Consider the following 17355-nt stretch of genomic DNA (forward strand, 5'->3'; position numbering starts at 1 on the left):
ATCGCAAACAAGCCAAAGAAAAAGCATGTTGTTTGAGCTTTGAAGGTTCCACTACATTGCAATCAGTCGATCGGGAAGCAATAACGTTACATTATTACACATTATATATATTTTAATATACATGTATTCATGTTAGAAATATAGACATAAAATATGCATGTTGTACAAATTAAAAACGGATTTTCTGAAATTAAATTCAAATTATTAAAATCAATTAACATTTAATTATTTACTTTCTATTTTCATTCATGTTCCTGCATAGATGTGTCCGAGATGGAACTTGTAGCACTTGTATCATGTTAATATTCCTGAATGCCATACAATTACCAAGCGACATTAACCACTGTGCAATAAAACTAAAATAAAGTAAAGTTAATCAAGAGACTGGGGAACGGGAAAGTGTTAACATAGCTATACTGGCATTTTCCTGTGTTTTCTGATTCTATGGTTATCATCACACTTGTTCTTTGTTCTTTACAGCATCACTCAGAAAACGAAAAAAATATCGAAAAAAAGCCAAAGAAAAAGCATGTTGTTTGAGCTTTGGAGGTTCCACTACATTGCAATCAGTCGATCGGGAAGCAATAACGCCAGCTGACATTACAAGGTTTTACCTCTGCAAAGCTTTTTTTAAACTTAATGTGAGTAAATTGGGGATAAGTAAATAATCCCTCCTCCCCCGAGGCCGTGAAAGTCGGCTGGATCTTAGCTCATTGAAGCCCACTTCTGCAGGATTGGGCTCTTGTTAAAAAAGACGAGAAAAAAAAAAAAAAAAAAGGAGCACTATTGAAATTGAATTTGGATTATCCGGCGTGAAATTCGCCAGACTGGAGAGACTGAAATATATATATATGTATATATTTTTATTATTTCTGAAGTTGGCGTGCGTGCATGTCCTGCAGGGGAAAGAAGCAAAGCCAGAATTTCACACTCCTATCTGAAAGGGTTTGGGAGATGTAATAAATTTGAGGTGTCACCGGCGTTTTTGTCTTCAAAGGAATCATCGAGAGCTATTTAAACTGCAGTTTCCCTGCAGATGCGCACCGCATTGCAGCAGGATTTGACTGTCAAATCCTTTCACCTGTCTTTAGCAAATTTTGCAAAAAGCAGCCCCCCCCCACCCCCCCACACATACTTTTTCACCTCCCAACACCCACTCCTACCCAGTGCTTCAGTCTAATATTCACATTGTTATTGTTGTTTTTCGTAATTACATTTCGTGTTGTTCTGTTTATTTCTATTGCTCGTGGTGGAGGTTATTGATAATTGGTGGGAGGACGATTAATTGGATTAATCATATGACACATGTTGAAAAGGAGCCCGCATGTGAGCGACCGTACAGTACAGGCTTTAACTTTGTGTATTATTTCCAGTCTTTCAATTTGTTTCTGTTCCGGAAAGTGGCGGCTATCATCAATAACTGGTGGCGGGAATGGCATACACGCTCCTGATCATTCATTCGTTCATTGTCTACCGCTTATCGTACAGCTGGAGCCTATCCCAATGTCAGTGATGTCAATTAAAAAACACAGCAGGGAGTTGCGTACTTTTATCACAATAACTGGTGGGAGGAGGGATCAGAGGAATTGTATTTGTTTGTTTCTTTCGGATTTTTCCTGGGTTACGCAGTCGCAACAGCGACACCAGTTATTGTTATCATAATAACTGGTGGGAGGAGGGATCACAGGAATTGTATTTGTTTGTTTCTGTCAGACTTTTCCTGGGTTACGGAGTCGCCACAGCGACACCAGTTATTGTTATCACCAGCTATTGTTATCACAATAACTGGTGGGAGGAGGGGATCACAGGAATTGTATTTGTTTGTTTCTTTTGGATTTTTCTTGGATTACGGAGTCGCCACAATGACACCAGTTATTGTTATCACCAGTTATTGTTATCACAATAGCTGGTGGGAGGAGGGATCACAGGAATTGTATTTGTTTGTTTCTTTTGGATTTTTCTTGGATTACGGAGTCGCCACAGCGACGCCAGTTATTGTTATCAGGGTTGGGTTGCACGGCGGGCGAGTGGTTTGCGCCAGGCCCAATAGCTAGGAGACCCGAGTTCAATTCCACCCTCGGCCATCTCTGTGTGGAGTTTCTGTTATCACAATAACTGGTGGGAGGAGGGATCACAGGAATTGTATTTGTTTGTTTCTTTTGGATTTTTCTTGGGTTACGGAGTTGCCACAGTGACACCAGTTATTGTTATCACCAGTTATTGTTATCACAATAACTGGTGGGTGGAGGGATCACAGAAATTGTATATGTTTTGTTTCTTTCGTATTTTTCCTGGGTTTTCCATGTATTGTTATCACCAGTTATTGTTATCAGGGTTGGGCTGCACGACAGTCGAGTGGTTCACGCCAGGCCTAACAGCTAGAAGACCCGGGTTCAATTCCACCCTAGGCCATCTCTGTGTGGAGTTTGTGTTATCACAATAACTGGTGGGAGGAGGGATCACAGGAATTGTATTTGTTTGTTTCTTTTGGATTTTTCCCGGATTACGGAGTCGCCACAGCGGACCTTACTGATTTCGAATACCGATGATGCATACTAGTGGAGATTTGAACCCGAGGGCTCCACTCCAAAGTCCAGAACGCTAACCACTACACCACAGCAGGCTCGATCAGAAGAATTGTATGATCAAGAAATGTTCAAAAAACAAAACTTTACACTTTTAACAATACATAACGTCGCTAACCGAGGCCCCCCCCCCCCTCCTCCCCAAACACACAGCGTGGCCGCCCACAGCAAACAGAACCTGATGACGGTGGCGAATCTGGGCGTGGTGTTCGGCCCGACGCTGATGAGGCCGCAGGAGGAGACGGTCGCCGCCATCATGGATCTGAAGTTCCAGAACATCGTGGTGGAGATCCTCATTGAGCACCATGAAAAGGTAGAACACATGAATACACTTGAAAAGACGTTCCGCCATCTTTGCACCTCGGCATAAATATGAGAAACAGCTAAATAACTACTTTATATTCACCAAACATTCTGTAAACAAGCTAACAAAGCCAAAGTTTGCTAAGTTGTCGAGTGTCGTTTTTCTCACCTTGAGGTCTTTCTCGCAATATTTGAAGAGCGATCTTAAAGTGTCTTGTCGGGGCTCTTTCTTCACGTTCTTGAGGAATTGAAATAGATAGATTTTGACCGAAGTGTTTTGCCGATTTACACTTCCAGACTTGTTGATGACGCATGCTCATGCTTTCATGTGCATTGCTCATTTTCCACGCAATAAAAAAAATGCCGTGTTGAGGCTCTCGCTTGTGTTTTGGAAAACTCTACCCGTCTCATCAAGCAAGCCAGCTAGTTAGCTAGCTCGCAGTGCTTCCACATGCTTAACCCTTAATTAGGGAGAATTGTAATGCAAGGATCCAAACCCTCTCTCTGAGCGTCAATCTGAATCCCAGATATTGATGTTGGATTTCTCACCAAAAAAGCCGCCATTACCGCCTCTTTTGAATGTAAAAATATTCTCGATGTCACATGCTCTGAAAGACGAGTAGCATGGCTTTGTATCATAAAATCTCTGAGTATCATTACTCGGGAGTCAAACCTCAAAGGAGGGAAGAGGAAAAAGGTTTTAGATTAGTCTTCTAATCTTTTGGAGCAGCGCTGAGGTCTGTTTGTGTGCCAACTCAAAGCTTTTAGTGTTTTGTGTGTGACTTTTTTTTTTTTCCCCTACCAGCCTCATTAACTGAAAGATGTAAATAAAATTCAGCCTGCTCACAAATAGTAGTAAAGTGGAATACGCTTTTTGGAAATCATTACAGAGAATTTAAGAGAACTATTTAAAAAAAAAAAAAAACTTGTGTCTTCCTTTGAGGCTTGGGTGCCAACACGTTTTCAAGATCCCCTACCGGTTCTGACAAGGAGACAGACCTGGGTCCTTACCAAAAAGTATGGTACCTAGAGTGTGCGCACCCGCTACACCATCTTTGTAGTTGGTGTAGGCACCTTTTTCGGAGACATGGTGTAACTCCCTCGAATGTGCAACGATCAGACAGCAACTAGTTCTTGTGTTTTACTGATGGATTTATTACGAAACCAACGTGAGAACTGAAAGGGGTTCAAACGGATACAAAGTACAATAAATTAATTGTCATATAATACACAAATATACAATAACTAAGACTAATAACTAAACTAAGACACTAAGAGACTGAAACGAAACAATACAAAACACATATACTGTACCTTTAAATGGCTGCACACATGCTTTAGATGGAAATTATGGAAAGCAGGAAGTGAACAAATGTAACAGTTACTGATTGTAAAATTGCCACATTCATGAGCCGCGTTGCATTGACCATTTATGGTGAATTGATGGTGTGGATGAGGGCGTGATGTGGGGTGGAGCATCACATATGGTAATGGTTTAATTTCATTTGAACATGCATCAGATTACAATTGAATGCATCCCATAATCAGTTCCCAGTTCCACATGTCCAAAAGGAGTAGGAAGAAGCAAAGCTTATTAAATCCTACCCCTCCATCTGGTACTTTTACAATCAGTAGCTGTTACATTTGTTCACTTCCTGCTTTCCTAATATAGTTTTAAGTTTTTTTATTTATATTTTTTTAATTTAATTTTTAAAAATATTTTAGTTTTTAATTTTTAAATTTTTTTATGGTTTTATTTGATTTGAACATGCATCAGATTACAATTGAATGCATCACATAATCAGTTCCCAGTTCCACATGTCCAAAAGGAGTAGGAAGAAGCAAAGCTTATTAAATCCTACCCCTCCATCTGGTACTTTTACAATCAGTAGCTGTTACATTTGTTCACTTCCTGCTTTCCTAATATAGTTTTAAGTTTTTTTATTTATATTTTTTTAATTTAATTTTTAAAAATATTTTAGTTTTTAATTTTTAAATTTTTTTATGGTTTTATTTGATTTGAACATGCATCAGATTACAATTGAATGCATCACATAATCAGTTCCCAGTTCCACATGTCCAAAAGGAGTAGGAAGAAGCAAAGCTTATTAAATCCTACCCCTCCATCTGGTACTTTTACAATCAGTAGCTGTTACATTTGTTCACTTCCTGCTTTCCTAATATAGTTTTAAGTTTTTTTATTTATATTTTTTTAATTTAATTTTTAAAAATATTTTAGTTTTTAATTTTTAAATTTTTTTATGGTTTTATTTGATTTGAACATGCATCAGATTACAATTGAATGCATCACATAATCAGTTCCCAGTTCCACATGTCCAAAAGGAGTAGGAAGAAGCAAAGCTTATTAAATCCTACCCCTCCATCTGGTACTTTTACAATCAGTAACTGTTACATTTGTTCACTTCCTGCTTTCCTAATATAATTTAAATTTAAAAACATTTAATTAAAAATTCTATATATTTATGTATTCATTTATTTATTTAGTAATTTAGTAGTAACATTTTTATATTTATTTATTTATTTATTTTGGGCCACGTACTGAGAACCAGTGACTGTTATATTTGTTCACTTCCTGCTTTCCATAATACAGTTTAAGGTTTTCGGGTTTTTGTTTTTTTTTTTGTAATTTTTTGTCCCGTATCGAAGTACAAGGTGATATGACCATAAAATGAAACCAAATGCAAGTAACTTCTAAGAAAATGATACATTTTCCCATCACATATTTGTACACAAATCAATAGTCAATAATATATCATTTATTTGACCCCTTTCATGTGTAAACGGCCCCTGAATGCATCTTAAGATGCGAATCCAAGATTTCTTTGCCATATTTGTGCTAACATTGCAAGATACGGCATTGGGTTTTTTTGTGTTTGCTAACTCTTAGTGAATAATACATGAGTCCTAGGCATATGTAGGCATATCTATAAATGTGTACAGTTTGGTGCGGATCCAAATTAGGATGGTTTCGGCCTTGGAGTCGGTTTGCTCTCTGCTGAGAGATAACCTAGTTGGAAAAATAACATTGAAAATGCCCCCCCCCCCACCCCCCCATCCCAAAAAAAAAAAAAAAGTCTTTTAACACAAGTTAGACTTCTCTTTCAACAAACTGGACGGGACTCTGATGGAATAAAATAAACAGGTTGTGGACTCAAGAAGGGTTTGTCCCGAGTTGTGTTTACATAGGAACTTTTAGAAGTGGAGTTTAAAGAGAATAGGTGTGCCGAGGAGAGGCAGCCTCAGCAGAGACGATCACAGAGAGGAGGGAGAGGATGGAGGGGCTTGGTGGTTGCGGCGAGAGAAAGTGGCAGAGAAAGCGAGAGCGAGTGTGAACAGGCGAGGCAGACGCAGAGGGGGGATGGCATGAGAGAGAAAGTTTGTTGGAGCAAGGCAGAGACGGGGAGGAAAGAAAAAAAAAAAAAAGAAAAAAAAGTGAGAAATCTGATATGGCTGAGACGCCGGGCTGCCACTCTGGGCAGATGGAGGTGAATGTAAAACACTGCTGCTATGCTATCAGAGGCTATTGACAGTCTGAAGTTGGACTCGGCAGTGTGGAAAGTTACTGTCTTGTCTGTCCAACCTCCAACGCTCTCTTCGAAAGACTGTCCCTGCATTCCAACGAGCCATGAGCATCTCGTATGGCCATTTATTGATTTGACATTGTTAGCCTTCCTCTTGTGTTAGCTTTCTGGTATCATCATCATTCATTCATTCGTTTTTGTTTTTCTTCTTTTCTATCCCCTCCTGCTCCGGTCTGACCACTCCAAATTTGCAAAACAACAAAACATCATTCATTCATTTTCTACCGCTTTTTCCTCACAAGGGTCGCAGGGGGTGCTGGAGCCTATCCCAGCTGTCTTTGGGCGAGAGGCGGGGTACACCCTGGACTGGTGGCCAGCCAATCACAGGGCAGATATAGACAAACAACCATTCACACTCACATTCATACCTATGGACAATTTGGAGTCGCTAATTAACCTAGCATGTTTTTGGAATGTGGGAGGAAACCGGAGTACCCGGGGAAACCCCACACATGCACGGGGATAACATACAAACTCCACACCGAGGGTGGAATTGAGCCCTGGCCTCCTAGCTGTGAGGTCTGCGCGCTAACCACTCGACGGCCGTGCCGCCCATTCATTCATTCATTTTCTACCGCTGGACACCCTGGACTGGTGGCCAGCCAATCACAGGGCACATATAGACAAACAACCATTCACACTCACATTCATACCTATGGACAATTTGGAGTCGCTAATTAACCTAGCATGTTTTTTTTTTTGAATGTGGGAGGAAACCGGAGTAGCATCGTTGTGGCATCGTTGTTTAGACATTTTGTCTAAAAATGCACTCCCCCCTTTGTTTTCTTTTTTTTCTTCTTTTCTATCCCCTCCTGCTCCGGTCTGACCACTCCAAATTTGCAAAACAACAAAACATCATTCATTCATTAATTTTCTACCGCTTATCCTTACAAGGGTTGCGGGGGTGCTGGAGCCTATCCCAGCTGTCTTTGGGCGAGAGGCGGGGTCCACCCTGGACTGGTGGCCAGCCAATCACAGGGCACATATAGACAAACAACCATTCACACTCACATTCATACCTAGCATGTTTTTTTTTGGAATGTGGGAGGAAACCGGAGTACCCGGAGAAAACCCACGCATGCACGGGGAGAACATGCAAACTCCACACAGAGATGGCCGAGGGTGGAATTGAACCCTGGTCTCCTAGCTGTGAGGTCTGCGTGCTAACCACTTGTCCACTATGCAGCCTCATCTTTATAGTCCCATGTCCTTCCAAGACAGTGATGACAGTATTCAGTCATATAATCATTTAACTGGGATTGGCTGGTGACCAGTCCAGGGTGTACCCCACCTTTTGCCCCAAAGTCACCCGGGATACGCTCCAGCATACCTCCAGCAACCTTTAGTTAGGACAAGCGGCATAGAAAATGCATGAAGGAATGGTCATTTAAAATGTAAGCACATGGTTCTGAGTTTTGCTGGCGTCTCACATTTGAAGTTTGGTGTGTATTTTTGAACACTTTGGTTGACCTGAGGGGTCTTTGAATTTTATAGTGCAACTACAAAGTCATACATTTTGCTTCCTATTTGTATATAAACAAAAAACATGGCTGACAATTTCATTTGTTCATGACAAGACAATTTGATTTTTTTTTTTATATAACATTGTCATTTCTGTGTTTTAAAAGTTTTAACATTCCTGATTAAAGGACTCGGGAGTGAGTAGTTGGGCCTTCTTTTTAATCTCTACTTAGAACCTCTTTAAGATCCAACAGTGCAAAATGTAAATTATTGCAATTTTTCAAAAGTAGTGTATTATAAATGATGCAAAAGATTTTTTTTTAGGGTTTCAAGTGTTGGAATTTTAAACTCCGAACTTTAAAGTGGTGGTCCTTGTGTGCAAATGAAATGTTAATTATCCTAATTTTCTAGAATGCAGCACTAATTTAAGACTCTTCTTTCCTTCTAAATGCCTGCATTTGACATCAATTCAGCTTTTGCATAATCAGGCTTACAAATAAACAGTCAACAAAACCCAACCTCCTCAGTGAAGGTAATAGCGGAGCTCTTCAGCTGTGCTTATTTTCACCAGAGTCTTACTTTTCAGATCTTTGCAGACGCTCCCGATTCGTGCCTCCTTTCACCGACCGCCCCAGTCTTCTGTGCTCCAACCAGGCAGTCCAAGAAGCTGAATCGACAGAACCGTCCCCTCGCCGTCTACAATCCACAAGCTCTGGACATTCAGACCGGTAAAGTAATAACATTGGCTTTCCGGGGATTGAACCTGCCAGTCAATACACCTAAGAATAAATATTAAAAATGCTTATGATTTACATACACCACAGTAGCCCACGATGACAGCACCGCTGATTTATAGCATTTGGCCCAAGGCATTTTAGTCATCTTACATCTGGATGTAGTCATTTTTGGGCAAGAAGGCAAACCTTTAAAAAAAAAAATACTCTATTCAAACAATACAATGTGGGACTTAAAGGTGCTGTGCAGCAGCTTGAGAAAAATAAAGAAAAAAATTTTTGTTTTTGTCTGCAAAAAAATGCAAGAACACTAAAGCATGAGCATCAACAAAGCAACCCAATGTAGACCAGTACAGTCATCTCTCATTTGTAGTAGATAATTGTTTTCGGGCCCAAACCGATGTAAGTGAAATTCCGCATTGACTCCCGCCGCCCATAAGGAGAAGAAAACCCAACACCGCCATACAGACATGTCTGCGACGTACTAGGGTCCGTCAATAAATTACTATTGCGTTGAAGGGGCTTTGTAAAAATTAAAAAAAAAAAAAAAAAAGTGATTACCATATTTTCTGGACTATATGTCGCTCCGGAGTATAAGTCGCACAAGGCCAAAAATGCATAATTAGGTAGAAAAAAACATACATAAGTCGCATTTTTTGCGGGTAATTTATTTTCCAAACTACTTGACCAAAACAGACATTACGTCCTCTTGGAAGGCAAGTTCTAACAATAAAAGAATAGAGAACAGGCTGAATAGGTGTAAGATATGCTAACACAATGCATATTTAGCTACACAAAAAATATAAACATGAACAGAAAGGGTGTCCAGTGTTTATGTAACATAAAATTTTTTTTTTTCATTTATAAGTCGCTCTGGAGTATAAGTCTCAGGAACAGCCAACCTATGAAAAAAAGTGTGATTTATAGTCCGGAAAATACGCTATATAAATTTACATATAAGTCGCTCTGGAGTATAAGTCTCAGGAACAGCCAACCTATGAAAAAAAGTGTGACTTATAGTCCGGGAAATACGATATATATTTTGATTAATAATTCGCTCTGGAGTATAAGTCGCAGGAACAGCCAACCTATGAAAAAAAGTGTGACTTATAGTCCGGGAAATACGGTATACATTTTGATTAATAATTCTCTCTGGAGTATAAGTCGCAGGAACAGCCAACCTATGAAAAAAAGTGTGACTTATAGTCCGGGAAATACGGTATATATTTTGATTAATAATTCACTCTGGAGTATAAGTCGCAGGAACAGCCAACCTAAGAAAAAAAGTGCCACTTATAGTCCGGAAAATTCGGCATATAAATTTACATATAAGTCGCTCTGGAGTATAAGTCACAGGAACAGCCAAGCTATGAAAAAAGTGCAACTTATAGTCCGGGAAATACGGTATATATTTTGATTAATAATTCGCTCTGGAGTATAAGTCGCAGGAACAGCCATCCTATGAAAAAATGTGCGACTTATAATCCAGAAAATACGGTATATAAATTTACATATAAGTCGCTCCAGAGTATAAGTCTCAGGAACAGCCAACCTATGAAAAAAAACTGCGACTTATAGTCCGGGAAATACGGTATACATTTTGATTAATAAGTCGCTCTGGAGTATAAGTCGCAGGAACAGCCAACCTATGAAAAAAAGTGCGACTTATAGTCCGGAAAATATTGTATATTCCAAATTACACCACAAATTGATCAATAACCATGTCAAATGATTACTATCCCGATAGTAATTTCCGCTTATTATTTAAAAAAAAAATCGGTATTGGATTGGCAAGACTATAAAAAGGAAGCCAATAAATGTGCATGGCTAAGCTGTAGTATATACAGAGTATAGATTGCCTTGTTCCCATTCATTATTACTGAGACCAGAACTTTGGGGGTGAACTTAAGGGAACTATATACACACATTTTTGCTGACATGTTGCTTTTTTTTATATATATAACTGCATTAGTTGTTGATTATTTCTTTTTTCCTAATCAAGTAGCCTTGAACATCCATATCGGGGCTGACCGTTAAGCTGTCGTTAAGAAGACACCTTCTCAAATAAAAATTTCATATTTGTCTTCAGCGTGCGACGCCACCAATCTCGCAGCCGATGAAACATCCATGGGCAGCAACGAGTCCGTGTCATCCCAGTCCTCGTCCACGTCTATGCCGGAGACGGCGTCGGAGAGGAGCGACCACGTCCCGCTCAGCGCCAGCCTCTCCTCGGGCAGCAACTCCAGGTCGGTGTTGAATGCTGATTAATTGTAGGTTCACGCTTCAGGGTCCTTCTTCTGCTGTGTCATGTCTGCCAATTCACCTTGAAATCTTTTGCTCGTTCACCCTCCCCGACTCCCATCAGTGCCTAACGGGATAGATAATATCCTTCCTCTTTCATTTTGACCTCTCTCTGTCTCGCAAGAGTCCACTTCCTGTGCTCAACAGATAAGATTTAGCTTGGCCTGGTTTAGCAAATATTAAGCCTGACCTTCAACGTAAATATTTCTATTAGGTTTGGTATAATTATATATTTTTATTGTAAATGCGGCAATTAATCATAATAATTAAGAGCAGCTGCACGGTTGTCGAGTGGTTAGCGTGCAGGCCTCACAGCTAGGTTAATTGGCGACTTCAGATTGTCCATAAGTATGAATGTGAGTGTGAATGGTTGTTTGTCTATATGTGCCCTGTGATTGGCTGGCCACCAGTCCAGGGTGTACCCCGCCTCTCGCCCGAAGACAGCTGGGATAGGCTCCAGCACCGCCACGACCCTCGTGAGGATAAGCAAATGAATGAATTATGTTTTGCAAATTTGGAGTGGTCAGACCAGAGCAGGAGGGGATAGAAAAGAAGAAAAAAGAAAACAGAGAGGGAATATATACACACTTGTCCTCACGAGGGTCGCGGGGGTGCTGGAGCCTATCCCAGCTGTCTTGGGGCAAGAGGCGGGGTACACCCTGCACTGGTGGCCAGCCAATCACAGGGCACATATAGACAAACAACCATTCACACTCACATTCATACCTATGGACATGGAGTTGCCAATTAACCTAGCATGTTTTTGGAATGTTGGAGGAAACCGGAGTAGCATCGTTTTGGCATCGTTGTTTAGACATTTTGTCTAAAAATGCACTCCCCCCTCTGTTTTATTTTTTCTTCTTTTCTATCCCCTCCTGCTCCGATCTGACCACTCCAAATTTGCAAAACAACAAAACATCATTCATTCATTTTCTACCGCTTATCCTCACAAGGGTTGCGGGGGTGCTGGAGCCTATCCCAGCTGTCTTCAGGCGAGAGGCAGGGTACACCCTGGACTGGTGGCCAGCCAATCACCGGGCACATATAGACAAACAACCATTCACACTCACATTCATACCTATGGACAATTTGGAGTGGCTAATTAACCTAGCATGTTTTTGGAATGTGGGAGGAAACCGGAGTACCCGGAGAAAGCCCACGCATGCACGGGGAGAACATGCAAACTCCACACAGAGATGGCCGAGGGTGGAATTGAACCCTGGTCTGCGCGCTAACCACTCGACCGCCGTGCCGCCCCCCCCCAATTGAACGTTAATTTTCCCAATTAAGGGCAGTTAATTATTTGTCACGTCATATTCAAGTTAGCATTAGCTCTTATCAAAATGTAAAGCATGTTGGCCGCTATGCCCCCCCCCCCCCCCCCCCCCCCCCCCACATGCTTTCCAACATATGTAGCATGGTGCTAAAGGACGGAAGTAGTGCTCCCAGGAGGAGGTGGTAAATCTCCGCTCTTATTTGCCCCGGGAGACAGGTGGCCGCGTTGGTCGTGTAAATCGTATTGACATTGGGAAGATATTCATCTTGTTTACCACCCCCCCCCCCACTGCCCGCCCCGCCCCCTCTTACAGCCACAACTCCTGTCCCTTTATATGAAGACTTCCACCATATGTCACCGGGTGTCACCCTGGCTTTGTTCACTTCGTAAACTGCGGCCTGAGATGGCGGCGATGTGTTACAGCGGAGCCAAAACCAGCTCATAAGTAAATCCACTTGAATGTTTCATCTGCATGAAGGTCACCCCAGAAGATGACCGTTCAGCCGGGTCATACGCAGACAAACATTTCATCTTTTCAGACAACAATTTTCGCCATTTTAAGATAAATTCGAGATAAGTAATGTTGAAAAAATGGAGGTGAGTCAATTGGGTGCGTTGCATTTCCCCACACCGCTAATCAGTGATGGCTGATAGGAGTGGGAGTGGCACTAGTTAACCCCATTCTTCTTCTCCCCACGCTCCACCAGCAGCCCTCCACGCCTCTGGCGGTCTGACAGCTGTGGATCATAAAACGGTGGCTTGCAACTGATTTCCTGGCCACCCAAACCCATCGAGCATAGTGTGCACGCAGAGCTCAGCTTCTTTTTTTATTTTTTTTAATTTTTTTACCAGAAATCCCACCACTAGCCCCTTTTTCCTTCAACGGAATGACACTTGATCGCCCTCCTCATCCTGTTACTGGAGCTCCGTGCCAGGATCAAAAAGCCATGCATGGGACGCTGCAGGGCAGGTTTCCTGTTTCCTAATGAGAAGCAGGAGTCCACTTTAGCTGCTGATGAATTTCTGACTGCCGCTAATCTGGCAACACGCGATAGTGTATGATAACCCCAATCACACAATCTGGCGCACCCTCGGCATTTGAACACCGTTTGACCTGACATTTGTCTCCATTTGCTATTCCATAAACTTCTAAGTATTGCAAAGTAAAGTCACATTCCAAAAACATGCTAGGTTAATTAATTGCCGACTCCAAATTGTCCATAGGTATGAATGTGAGTGTGAATGGTTGTTTGTCAACATGTGCCCTGTGATTGGCTGGCCACCAGTCCAGGGTGTACGCCGCCTCTCGCTCAAAAGACAGCTGGGATAGGCTCCAGCACACCCGCGACTCTTGTGAGGATAAGCGGGAGAAAATGAATGAATGATGTTTTGTTGTTTTGCAAATTTGGAGTGGTCAGACCGGAGCATGAGGGGATAGAAAAGGAAAAACAGAAGGGGGGAGTGCATTTTTAGTCAAAATGTCTAAACAACGATGCCACAACGATGCTACTCCCGTTTCCTCCCACATTAAAAAAAAAACATGCTAGGTTAATTAGCGACTCCAAATTGTCCATAGGTATGAATGTGAGTGTGAATGGTTGTTTGTCTATATGTGCCCTGTGATTGGCTGGCCACCAGTCCAGGGTGTACCCCGCCTCTCGCCCAAAGACAGCTGGGATAGGCTCCAGCACCCCCATAACCCTAGCCGGAGGATAAGCGGTAGAAAATGAATTAATTAATAATTAAGAGCAGAACTTTCAGGTTGGCTGTAGGCAACTCCCTGCTGTGTTTTTTTTTAATTGACACCACAAGATGGCAGTACCTGCATTTGAGGGGTCGGGATAGGCTCCAGCTGTAGGATAAGCGGTAGACAATGAACGAATGAATGATCAGGAGCGTGTATGCCATTCCCGCCCACCAGTTGTTGATGATAGCGCCACTTTCCGGAACAGAAACAAATAGAAAGACTGGAAATAATACACAAAGTTAAAGCAGTTAAAGACAGCTGGGATAGGCTCCAGCACCCCCGTGACCCTTGTTAGGATAAGCGGTAGAAAATGAATGAATGAATGATGTTTTGTTGTTTTGCAAATTTGGAGTGGTCAGACCGGAGCAGGAGGGGATAGAAAAGGAAAAAAAAGAAAACAAAGGGGGGAGTGCATTTTTAGACAAAAAGTCTAAACAACGATGCCACAACGATGCTACTCCGGTTTCCTCCCACATAAAAAAAAAACATGCTAGGTTAATTAGCGACTCCAAATTGTCCATAGGTATGAATGTGAGTGTGAATGGTTGTTTGTCTATATGTGCCCTGTGATTGGCTGTGTACCCCGCCTCTCGCCCGAAGACAGCTGGGATTGGCTCCAGCACCCCCACGAGCGTGTATGCCATTCCCGCCCACCAGTTGTTGATGATAGCCGCCACTTTCCAGAACAGAAACAAATAGAAAGACTGGAAATAATACACAAAGTTAAAGCAGTTAAAGACAGCTGGGATAGGCTCCAGCACCCCTGTGACCCTTGTTAGGATAAGCGGTAGAAAATGAATGAATGAATGAATGATGTTTTGTTGTTTTGCAAATTTGGAGTGGTCAGACCAGAGCAGGAGGGGATAGAAAAGGAAAAAAAAAAGAAAACAAAGGGGGGAGTGCATTTTTAGACAAAAAGTCTAAACAACGATGCCACAACGATGCTACTCCGGTTTCCTCCCACATTAAAAAAAAAAAACATGCTAGGTTAATTAGCGACTCCAAATTGTCCATAGGTATGAATGTGAGTGTGAATGGTTGTTTGTCTATATGTGCCCTGTGATTGGCTGTGTACCCCGCCTCTCGCCCGAAGACAGCTGGGATTGGCTCCAGCACCCCCACGAGCGTGTATGCCATTCCCGCCCACCAGTTGTTGATGATAGCCTCCACTTTCCAGAACAGAAACAAATAGAAAGACTGGAAATAATACACAAAGTTAAAGCAGTTAAAGACAGCTGGGATAGGCTCCAGCACCCCCGTGACCCTTGTTAGGATAAGCGGTAGAAAATGAATGAATGAATGATGTTTTGTTGTTTTGCAAATTTGGAGTGGTCAGACCGGAGCAGGAGGGGATAGAAAAGGAAAAAAAAAAGAAAACAAAGGGGGGAGTGCATTTTTAGACAAAAAGTCTAAACAACGATGCCACAACGATGCTACTCCGGTTTCCTCCCACATAAAAAAAAAAAACATGCTAGGTTAATTAGCGACTCCAAATTGTCCATAGGTATGAATGTGAGTGTGAATGGTTGTTTGTCTATATGTGCCCTGTGATTGGCTGTGTACCCCGCCTCTCGCCCGAAGACAGCTGGGATTGGCTCCAGCACCCCCACGAGCGTGTATGCCATTCCCGCCCACCAGTTGTTGATGATAGCCGCCACTTTCCAGAACAGAAACAAATAGAAAGACTGGAAATAATACACAAAGTTAAAGCAGTTAAAGACAGCTGGGATAGGCTCCAGCACCCCCGCGACCCTCGTTAGGATAAGCGGTAGAAAAAGAATGAATGGATTAAAAATACAACTGTAATTTTCATCACGTCAGTGCTAGCTACTGTACCTATGCTAACCAAGTCCCCTTTGCGTCTCCAAATGGAAGCTAGAAAGCCAGCATCTGGAGAGCCAAATATTGGGACACACAGAATGCTTTGCTCGCACAAGTCCCCATTTACTGTATTTAATCATGTTTACAGAAGAAGCTTAACTCGCTCTCTGATGAGCTGAAAACAACAGATGAGCCATTCAAAAGCCGGTTGCTATTTTTTGCCCCAGAGGAGGAAAAAAAAAAAAAAAAAAAACGGCAAATGAGCGATTTCCCTCGCTTTGGCTTAGCTGTAATTGTGACAGCAATTTTTGGGATGAATCCATTTACGTTTGCCGCATTTAACAAGTTTCTAGGGCAAAGCCGCGTGGCGCCCGCCCATGTCCATTTTACTCACCGTGTAGATTTATTTGGATCGTTCTAATTCCAGTCCCACAACTGGTAGAGCGGATTGGCTGTTGGGTACTTTGCTGCCCCACCCTGCTTGGTTGTCACACAGGCGGGTTCCACGCTGCACCGCCCCACGAGGGGCCGTGCCCCATCAGCCGGGCCTGAACAGAGTATTGCAGAAACAGTGCTGGTGAAACCCAAATCCAAGTCTAGCTCTCTACTCCACCAAGGTAGCCGCATCCCCTCGACCTCCAGCCCCTCCCTGGCCGCTCCCCTCTAATTGCCTTGATTAGTGTCTCTATGGGAGCGGCAGCTCGGAGCAATTTGCCCATTATGTGATGTATTAGTACTGGCCCTGGGGCAGGCATGGAACACAGAGGGATGCCTGACTTAAACTCTGCGTTTGCTTGGACCCCCCGCCTGTTCCCCCCCCCCCCCATACGTCGGACATGGATTGGGCAGGTCTGACAGCAGGCGATGTAAAGCACAGCTGTTGATGCTCCTGATCAGATACATAGCAAAAACCTAAGATGAGGTTCAACTCCGCTAAGTACACGAGCCCAGCCGACCGTCATAGTGTCAGCATTTCACCAGCAGTATAATGTTGCAGATACATTATTATTATCATTATTATTAAAAATATGATCTCACGAAAGAAGTACATTTGAAACACTTATATGCTAGGACTATGTTAGCATTAGCATAGCATTTCAGTATGTGGAATCAAACTATGGAATGGATTGAGTAAGGACCTCAAACAATGCACAACGATGAGCCAATTCAAGAAACAATACAAGCAGTTGGTGTTTGCTAAATACAAGGATGAAGAGTCTTGAACCAGTCATGATGTGCTAAAATTAAAATTAAAATTAAAAAATACTTAAACTATATTAGGAAAGCAGGAAGTGAACAAATGTAAGTTACCCATTGTAAAAGTACCTGTTATGTCATTGTATGGTCATATCACCTCATACTTCGGTATTTGACCAAAAATTAAAATTAAAATTAATTAATTAAATTAATTTAAAAAATTGTAAAAAAAAAAATAAAAATATAAAAATATAAAAAAATAATACAAATATAAAAATAAAAATAAAAAATAAAGTTAAAACAACAAAAAAAACTTAGATTATATTAG

The 17355-nt window shown here is 41.8% G+C and overlaps 1 protein-coding gene across 9 annotated transcripts in view; it reads left to right on the top strand.

Moving 5' to 3' along the window:
* Positions 1-17355, top strand: part of arhgap10 (Rho GTPase activating protein 10) — a 55002-nt gene that overhangs the window by 29554 nt on the left and 8093 nt on the right. For 7 of the 9 annotated variants that reach the window (XM_058046038.2, XM_058046039.2, XM_058046034.2 and 4 more), the window contains exons 18-20: positions 2739-2898; positions 8538-8679; positions 10775-10931. In XM_058046038.2, coding sequence (XP_057902021.2) covers positions 2739-2898; positions 8538-8679; positions 10775-10931 — 459 coding nt within the window. Of the gene's footprint in view, positions 1-2738; positions 2899-8537; positions 8680-10774; positions 10932-12969; positions 17236-17355 lie in introns of those variants that run through there. The other 2 variants (XM_078793614.1, XM_058046040.2) reach the window with 2 other exon arrangements.

The sequence above is a fragment of the Doryrhamphus excisus genome, linkage group LG9 (assembly GCF_037039965.1).
Source record: "Doryrhamphus excisus strain RoL-2023G ecotype Guam linkage group LG9, RoL_Dexc_Guam_v1.1, whole genome shotgun sequence".
NCBI classification, from domain to species: domain Eukaryota; kingdom Metazoa; phylum Chordata; class Actinopteri; order Syngnathiformes; family Syngnathidae; genus Doryrhamphus; species Doryrhamphus excisus.